The 10,250-nt window shown below is 39.7% G+C and overlaps 1 protein-coding gene across 1 annotated transcript; it reads left to right on the plus strand.

Moving 5' to 3' along the window:
- The first annotated feature begins 6,651 nt into the window (after positions 1 to 6,651).
- LOC140243598 (riboflavin transporter 2-like) lies at positions 6,652 to 9,228 on the plus strand. The gene is made up of 2 exons (XM_072323264.1): positions 6,652 to 8,061; positions 8,995 to 9,228. Exons 1-2 carry the CDS (start codon positions 6,652 to 6,654, stop codon positions 9,226 to 9,228), a joined length of 1,644 nt encoding a protein of 547 aa, XP_072179365.1.
- Positions 9,229 to 10,250: the final 1,022 nt, after the last annotated feature.

Raw genomic sequence — 10,250 nt, forward strand, 5'->3', positions numbered from 1 at the left:
CTCAACATTATACCCACCCCTAACACACGATGTATAACCCAGCCTTATCAGTTACCATTCGTACCTTCTGTACATGATCTGAACTACTGTATACAGCACAAACCAACAAGAAGAAAAGAATACAATGTTTCCTATACAATCATTATCCTTTCATGCGGTATAGAACAGAGTGAAACATCGAATGGATGTAGAATGACAGACAAGAGGCTTTATGAAACCTTCAGATGAAAAAACAACAACAAACATTGCAGAATGATGTCCTTCCTGCTTTGCAAATAATGTAAACATTGCTTTCCTGTCTTTGCCCCTATTTTTTTTCTGTGATCTCTTAACAAACACAATTTCCCTTTCTTTTCCGTCGAAGGGAAGTGTTTCTTTGTTCTGCAAATGCGAGAGAGCTAGATTTTCGCTCTTTTGTCGATCTAAATATCATAAACTTGGGGGAAAAAAGTTTTTTGTCTCTTTAGACGGAAAAGATAAAATTTTGCTCCCACCACCGAGTAGAATATTTCTTCTCTTTTAAAGCGAAACGTGTAAAAAGTGAAATACAGTACCACGTATCTTAGAGCAATCCGGGTATTTGACAGGGTGTTTGATAAAACAAATAGTGAATGGTTTTATTCGCGCAATGAATCAAAATTTCGGATTCAGAGAAAGATGAGGCGCTCCCTTTCGCCTCTTTGAATAGAGCGCCTCTATCTTGCACCTCGTGAGAAATCTTGTATACCATGACACCTGTGACCATTCACTATTTGTATTCTTACTAAAGTGTCAAATATACTTAACAGAAGGTAGTTCCAGAGCTCATTCTTGTCTCCACTTGATACAAACAGAAAAATGGTGATTTATATCTATTTGTTGTAGCAGTTTAGATTACATTTCAACTGTCGTAAACAAGGTAAAAGGCCCCTGATTGGACGTATAATTACAGTGGCGTCCTTTTCTATAACATCTCAAATCCAGACATGGTTTTATTCTGTAAGTTGAAAATATTGGGTCACCTCTCTCTTTCAATGGGGATTTTTTAATGCTCCACGACAACCACAGATTTATTTTATTCAAGATGCTTTCTTGTGATTAATAGTTTACAGCTGCAGTTTCATGTTAAGTAGTTTCAAAACGTTGAATGGAATACCATTCTTCTTTTCTCGACTTGAGCGATTTGTTAATTATCTATTTCGAGTCTCGAAATACAGATCAAGTGTAATTTTTGAAGTTTCATCAAAAGTACTTCAAATAGGCTAATTAGGCTAGCACTGCACGAAATGAAAATGAAACTTTCATTTATGTATATTCATTTATATGTGTGTGTGTGTATGTGTATGCTATTTGTTTATAATGGCGAACGCTTTGCGTGTAAGATGACAATGCTGAAACTGCACGTACTTGTAGATTACTGTTAAACAATACATAACAAAACGAAACAAAACAAAAGATGCTACAGAATATGTCAATCCCACACTCGAATATATACATGATAATTATGATACATGGCATGAGTCGTTGGCGAAACCTCGATTGAAGAGTGGAAATTGTTATAAGTACTGTAACAAAACAGGTCTTGGTCGAGGTCATACCATTGTTAAAAATCACATGTAGATCATTGTGTAGTTCACCGATCTCTAGAGGGGGGGGGGGGTCAGTGCTATTGTTCCTGTCTTCTCAGTTAATGAAGGCCACGCTCATAGATCAACATAAACTGGTAACCCTAGAGAGTCGATCTTCAAAGGTATCGCAAACAGAAATCGACAGCCGCTAAAACATGCTCTGGACCTAAAATTTAAAGAAGACAAACGGTATAACAATGCTGGTTTGTAAATCCTTTGAGTTGCATATTTTGTTCATACATGAAAAGGATGTATTTATTTTACCATGCACAAACAGTTAATGAAAAAAGAAATCATATTAAAGGGAATGAAATTGAATGAAAAATACACACGGACACAATCATGATCGACAGAAACAGTGTCAAAACTCATTGTTTGTCTTACAATGGTTCAGATATTCACACTTTCTTAAAGATGGCATTTCATTAAAGGTTCGATGCAATCCGGTTCTGTTCAGGTCAGTATTTGTATCCCAGGGCAGATGAGAAACTGGTCTTTGATGATGGGTTCCATGACATTTGCTCCTGAGACAATTATTGTTCTCATTAAATGCCTGCACGCTAAGCCAAACAAATTTTATCCACAAATATAACCCTAATCCTAATCCTCACATTAAACTAAACCTAGAACTCTATCACAACCCTAACCCTAATCCTAACCCAATAAGAAAATAAGACTGCAGCAATTGTCGGAAGAGCAAATGTCACCTAATAATGATCTTTATCTGGTATGTGTTTGTTTGTTGTTATTTTCTTCTCTGTTGTCATGTTTGTACAGTTTATATTTATCTTTTCATCTTTTTTAAGTCCCTTGAGCACCGGAATGTGGACCTGTGCTCTATACAAATAGCCATCATTATTCTTATTGTTATTTTCATTATTGTTGTTATTATTATTATTATTATTATTATTATTATTATTATTATTATCATTATTATTATTATTATTATTATTATTATTATTATTATTATTATTATTATCATCATCATTATCATTTTTATTATTATCATCACTATCTCAATGCAGTTCCTTGTTCAGATGGGCTACGCCTAATATGTCTTGTATCCATTTGGTTTATATACATTACCATGTTCGTCTAATATCCGATTCTTATATCTAATATCCACTTTCCTAAAATCACCATTTTGTCTCGTCGCACTTGGGCTCCACCCACTAAGGCTAGCATCCACTTCTGCATTTTATCGACTCGTCTAATAACCAGTTGTAAATCAGCTTCAGATTCAGATTCAGATTCATTTATTGTCCATTTAGGAAATTCTTCTTGTTGGCATGTGGGTCTACACATAGGAATATCTGTATACATACATGTATACATGTATAAATGGCATTGTGGATGCGTAACACTGGATAATGATTCTTTCAAGCTGTATTTCTATAAATTCCCGCTAATCTTGAGAACTTTTCGTTGTGGTTTTCAAAGTTAAAATCGATTTTCTCATTCATGCATCCTGGTATTGGGCTGATTCCAAGGAGCACGCGAACGACTTGCGAAGGATGCGACTGTCGAACAATGGCGAAGTCCAACATTTGTATCTGCAAAAGATCGCCAAATCTGCGCAAGGGATATGGATCCTATTCGTGGATATCACCATTAAATACCCTGGTATACTCGACCCTATGCTGACATTTTGATGCATCTTGCCACTTCTTTGCACCTAATCGAAAGTACATAGTTGATATTTTATCTTATATCATTGTTAAGCGAAGTGTGTTTGCCTAAATACACGTACTGGGTTTTTGAAAATACTCTCAACAAGTTTGACAGTGTACTGGTGTACATCCAATGAACATGACACCCGTAGTATTGTGTACATCTTTATTACACGATGAGTCTCCACAATCTCTAACTGACATGATGGACTTTGAGTTGTCACCTTTAAACACTGCCATAAAAAAGCATGAGTAGAAAGTCACGTGTCCCCTACCAATCGAAAACATCGGTCTAAGTGCATTTTAACTCGGATAATCCTTTCGCTGTACAACACTCTAGCCTATCATCCCTATCCCTATCCGTTTAATCACGACACATTATTATCTTTTCACGCGTTCTTTTCTATGAAATAAAAAGTCAACAATTAATTTTTCACATTTGAAAATATTTCCAAAGAGATCACAAAAGTGACGGAAACATTATTCAATTTCTGCTATGCACGTCATGAAACAATTTACACACATTTTGCCCGTGAGTCATATCATGAGTAATATCGTTGTTTTTTTTTTATCGTTGAATCTTATCATTTCTTTTAGATAATATATCCAACATGCGCTCAAGATTCTAACTGAGAAAAATACGTATCACTAATTTTCTTTATTTTCCCTTTATTGTTGTTTTTTTCTTCAATAGAGGTATCGTCAGTTTCTCGGTGTGTTATAATTTGCCATTGCCCCTCCCAATCCCCCCCCCCCTCAAAAAAAGATAAAAATAAGAATGAATGACTGAAAAAAACAACAACTATATAACACCGATAAATTTTCGACTTTATCAAAAGTACATTGTAACCTATGGATATGATGCGTTATCTTTCACATACAGACACATACAGTCCGCATAATAGACTTTGTCTTACTTCATGCATGGAAACAGACAGAAATTCTTTACATGGCCGTTGTCCGTTCTCATGACGTAAGTCAGTGGTTCAATTTAAACTAACGAGGAAAAAATAAGACATCAAAGGATCCTCCTGGCTGAATCCTCTCTTTGTTGTGAAGTGTGAAGTATTCTGTCGAATGCTGCCCCCCCCCCCCCCCATAACACAACCGCTGATATCTGTACAGAGTGTCCCCAGCTCACATGGCTCATACACAAGACAAACTATCATAAAGTTTTCTTTTCAAAACCTGGGATAAGAATTCATGAGCAACCGAGTCTATATAATGTCCACACTGATCAAGAATCCACTTGTAGATTCAAGAAAATGATTTACAGTTTCATCCACCAGTCGTACAGCTTCTTTGTATATTTCTCGTAAGCAGCTAGGTAGTTGGTGTGATTGTAATAGATTATTTACCCCAGAGCATACTCGTATACTTCTTTTGCACTATATACGTGATATATTACAGATCTGTGCTTTTTTTTAAGGGGGGGGGGGCTGTTTTCATGTTAATTTCGATTATAGTCATTATTGGGTGGGGAGCTTCAGTACGTGTAATGATATTTAATATTTGCAATGACATACCAATGCACCTGACTCATTGCATGATCCATTTAGTCACCTTTTCTTTTTAATATTTTGGAAGCCCTCCCCCCTCCTTTATGGCCGACATAAGTACCAGTGTTTTTAAAGCGATTAGATCAATACTGTCATTTGGAACGCACACAGACACACTGACACATTCACACACACACACACACACACACACACACACACACACATTATATACACGCATGATTTCCCTACGTGAATATAACTTTTATCCAGGCATAACCAGCAGGCGCTGTGTTGAATATTACCTGTACACAATCATGCTGCTGTATGACATTCACGCTCCGACGCTTAATATCTATTGACCCTCATTTCATATGCAGTTGCTCTGGGTTTTACGTACATTCCACGTCCATGCAATATTATTCAGTCGACTCCATCGTTAGTGATACCCTCGAGCCTATAGCTACCATTATTATGGCAGATTACTCAGTGCATTATCGCTCTGAATAGATGGCCTTCATATCTTTCATTTGCACTGTACAACAATTTTAGTGTACTTATAACGCTGTGCATGCGATAATATAAAAGCTTAGAATAACGAATGGGAAGCATTATCGTGCTTATCATGTATAGGATTACGTTACCATACTCTTTGATGTGTGCGCAATATGGTATTTTAAGATTTTTGCAGGTACTGACAGTTACGGTTTCGTCAATGCAGAGGACAACATAGGATTACAAATAAACAATATTCATCACTGTGATGCATCAAACTTACACTCTAAAATCATATCAGTCGTCAACAGTTGGTCAACGTCAATGATTTTAAGTAAAGGAAGCTTTCGTTTTGTAGGAAGGCCCACATTATGATTCGAGTCATCAACTAACCCGATCAAAAATGCTCTAACTCAAAGAATGGCATGATTATTACAAGTATGGTTAATGTGCTGAATGATCACTAAATGCTTATCATTCAGATGACCTTTTCAATCATTATTTGAACAATCTTTGCACATACAAATCAGTATAACTTGCTGAGGGAAATAATGCAATGGCTCAATGTAGGTAATAATGACAGGTGTATTATACAGTATCAGCATCTGAATCTGATTCATCAACGCTTTCAGTTTTTATCCTTTAGCTGACGTAAGAGGGAGCTCGTTCAGTGACGATTGTGCTCCCCAGGCTTGTACTAACTCTCTAATTGTCTATTCTCATTGACGTTCAAAATCTTTCCAATACTATTAATTGTCTCTCGACGAGGTATGACGCTTAACCTTGTCGTGTTATTTCTTCCATGTTTATTCTTATGTCGGTTTGCATTGAATTCTCGTGTTGTAGAAAATAGAACCCCAGAAGATTTAGCTCAAGCCACTGATGTTTTGCTGCTTAGGATGAAACTATAATAACTGTAATATTTTTTAAACTCCTGCAGATGCCACTCTTTCTGTCATCTTTTGTGGATGGTATGGCGTCATCGTAGTCCCGTCCAAGTCCTTTCTCAGGAGGCCCAAGCCTGACAGATCACACAATGAATGAACCACTGATCGCAACGACTCTAACAGCTTCATTTATTCGAGGACACATTTCTAAGCAAATCTTCCTCATCCAGCGTCATCTTCAGAAGGCATGTATGGATATGAGGTGAAATGAAGAGATGAAACTTTTCTGTGACTGGAATAGTGACAGAATAAAGTTTATCTCAATTCGAATCTGAGATTTATAATACATTAATTTTTGCATGAAAGGAGACAAATTTTTAAGAAAACCCGCTCACTATAAAACAATAAAATTATGTCGTCACCACCGTTATGACCACGGTGTATTGCAAAAGTTACACCTTGTATCGAAGACGTCATCTGCAGAGTAACATTCAGGATGGTTTTCAGCAGAGGTGACGTCACTCTATCGGTCGTTACCACATTCCTGGTTGTCTGTTTCGGGACTTGTTCCTGGACGGCGATGGGCGGGATTTGGATGGAGTTGTCATTACTTATCAGCCTGGGTATTTCGGAGGGATACTCCATCGGTTCTTACGTCCTTATTGCCTCGCAGATTGCCGTGGTGGGTCCCATCATTTATGTTATATGTCAGTACTTCGCCCCGAAGGGGTACCATCTAGAGATTCCAGCTACTTACCTCGTTCTTGCCCTTGGATGTACGGCCAGCCTCCTGTTGATATTTCTATGGGATGAGACGTCCGTGTGGGTAATAGATGGCAACAAACACAGCACAATGTTTCTGATTCTAGCGTTCTGCATGTCCGTTGTCGAAAGTACGTCGAATTTGACATTTATACCCTTTGTATCTCGCCTAAAGTCGAGTTACCTACGTTGGTACTTACTCGGCGAAGGATTAGGTCTAGTCACTCCGAGTCTTCTTGCACTCGCTCAGGGGGCGGGAGGCTACGGAAATTGCAAGGCAAACTACACGTTCATCAACGAGACGTATGATCATCTAACCAACACGACAACAAGGCACAACTGCACGGAGTGGATGGCCGAATGGCAGCCCACGCGGTTTTCTCCCAGGGTGTATTTCGCATTTAGTTTCGTATACTTCGCTGCCGGTTCCGTCGCCTTCTGCCTCCTACGATGCCTTCCGGTGTTTGAAGACCAATATGAGCCCGACAGCGCGGAAGACATCAACCAGAAATTGAACCAAGAATGGCACTGTTACCGCGGATGCTTCTCGTGTGCTTTCAAAGGCAACGACATCAGTAGCAAAGAAGATTCTTACCTACTCTCAGAGATCACCTCGTGGTTGACGAGTCTCGACCGTGGCAATACGGACGAACCCGATTGCCAGTCACGACATGAAACTGACCAAAGCAAGGGTCAAGATCACGAACGTGAGCTGAAAGCAACGTCAGACTATAATAAGTCTGGTAACCAAAAAGACATAAGAAAAACGGTGATTAAATCTGGGCCTGACTGTAACGCACAGACGGGAGACTCACCCCAAACCGAGCGCTCCGCCGCCCTATCAACGCTACTACTCCTCGTGATGCTAACAACCATCAGCGCTGGGGATTACGGGGTTCTTCCCTCGGTGCAGAGCTACTCGATAGGTGCTTACGGATCCACGGTGTACCTCGTAGCTTCCGTTCTCTCTGAATTCAGTGTTCTCATTGCTAGCCTGGTCGTTGTCCTACTACCCAGACCAAACTACCTCGTGGCAGTGCTCACATCTCTTGGAGGATTACTGGCGGGGACGTACTGTACGGTGACAGCTAAACTCAGCCCGAGTCCACCCTTTCAGCATCAACCGTTTGGTCCAGTTCTAATCGTAAGTGTGGAGAGAGTCCAACTACAAATCTTGATATTTGCTATCGGCAGTAGTGGTTGGGTTATACTCATAATAATAATAATAATAATAATAATAATAATAATAATAATGTCTTCTTTATCCAGGGTAGCCTCTTCAGTGTTGCCACTGCTCTACCAGAGGACCATGCCGTTATAATTACCCTAGCGCTACCAGGTACCCATTTATACATCCGGGTCGAGGGGGACATAGTAGGTAAGAAAAAAAGAAAAAAAAAATCTTGTCCAAGGACGCAAGCACGGGACGGGAATCGAACTCGGGTCCTCCGAATGGGAGTGGGGAGTCTTATCCACTATGCCACAGCGCCCCCGCGTGTATCCAAAATTTCTAAAATGTCGTACATTCTCCATGTGCTTCCATCAAACTGTCCCAAAGTTTAGCGAAGATGGACACACGATAAAGGAAATTTTGCAATTCTGCTCTGATTGTATAAACATCGAGTTATTAGTAAGGGTATCTTAAAGAGATTGCATAACCACGTGTGGAATTTCAGCCTACTAACAAAAGATCGAACTTGTTCTGGCTTTGATCGGCTGTTAACCAAGTTCGGAGTTAACTTCGCGCGAGATTAAAAATGCCATTCGTATGGCCATCTTGTGTCAATTTCAGGACAGTGTGACGTCAGCGTAAAGATTTCATATATTTGTGCTGCCATCGTTCGTGGTTTGGCAATCTTAAGCCATTTTTAGCCACCAAACATGCTTGGCTTGTTCATTAGCCTTAGCCCAAATTCGGGGCCAAGTTCAAGCTAAATTGAAAATTACATATTCGTATGGCCATCTCATGTCAATTTCGGGACAGTATACCCAACCTTAAGGCACGACTGATGCAGTTAGTTGTTTCGAAGCTATGACCTTTCATCTGCCTTTTTAATCATTTAAAATGTCATTACAGGTGGGAGCCTGGATACTCCAGGGTTTCCTTTTCTCCTTCTGTCGCGCCACCATAGCCCTGATCCTGCGAGACGACCAGCGGAGCGGGTTTCTGCTTAACTGGTTTGGACGTTGCACGACGCTAGGCGCCATGATCGGTTCCCTCGTCACCTTCCCGCTTATAAGCGTCTTTAAAATATTCAAGGAATTCGAACCCTGCATTAACTTACCAGTGTGTGTGCCGATGACGTACTGACCTTTCAGAGCGCAGCCAAGTCTTGTTGGTTGTCGATGATTAGGTGTAATTGATTGCTAATGTAGTCACCAAATTGACCTGGGTAAAGCACTCGGCACACCGAGCACGGTAACGACAACGATCCGGCTTTTAGCTATGTTGCGCCAACAGGAACCATGTCTGGTTCTGCTACAATATCACTTCCCCCTCTAATTGTTTTGTTACAAAATAAAACTTCATCAATTTGGTGATTTAGTTTTTCTTGATTTTGACATTAGAATAAAATTTTGGGTGATTTTGAACGGAATTATTGATATTTTTAACAGGATCAGACATAGTTTCTTTGGGCGCACCATAGCAAACAAAAAAAAAAGCCAAACAAACAAACAAAACTAAACAAAGCAGAAAACAAAAACTAAATCCGGACCATTGCCGTTACCGTAACCGTGTTCGGTGTGCCGAGGCCTTTAGCCTGCTGGCATTACCGACGGTACTGTTCTGTAAGTATCTCATTAGCTTGGAGACTACATGGCGACTTGTTGGATACTCGAATCTCGGCAACGTGTCCGGGAACTCACAAAAGAATGGAACATGCTCGATTTTCATTTGCGTAGGCTTTTTCTAGTTTCTGCTGGTCTTGTAGACGTCACCGCAACGTCTTCGCGACGTTTCCTCAGTAGCAACCACGACTGATTTTGTCAGCAAAGTCTCCTAGACGTGTCCGCGGCCTTGCGGAAATCTACCGGTGACGATGTGGAGACGTCGTATCGCGAAGATGTAGCTACGCAACTGAGAAGGCGTCTCGGAGACACCGCGGCAAATTTAAAAAAAAAATGCTAAATACTCTTTTTAAGGAATTCGCAAATGAGTCTATGGTAAACAATCTACCTATTCTACTATCAAATCTTTTAATGATTTCCTTTTAGCGAGGGAATATACTAACTTACAATCTACAATTATTTTGTTGATAGGCCTACTTTTTATCGTCATTTACTCCATTGTCTGTTCATTAATCTCTTTTGATATCGCCTCCCCACGGTAAA

The sequence above is a fragment of the Diadema setosum genome, chromosome 20 (assembly GCF_964275005.1).
Source record: "Diadema setosum chromosome 20, eeDiaSeto1, whole genome shotgun sequence".
In the NCBI taxonomy this organism is placed as follows: domain Eukaryota; kingdom Metazoa; phylum Echinodermata; class Echinoidea; order Diadematoida; family Diadematidae; genus Diadema; species Diadema setosum.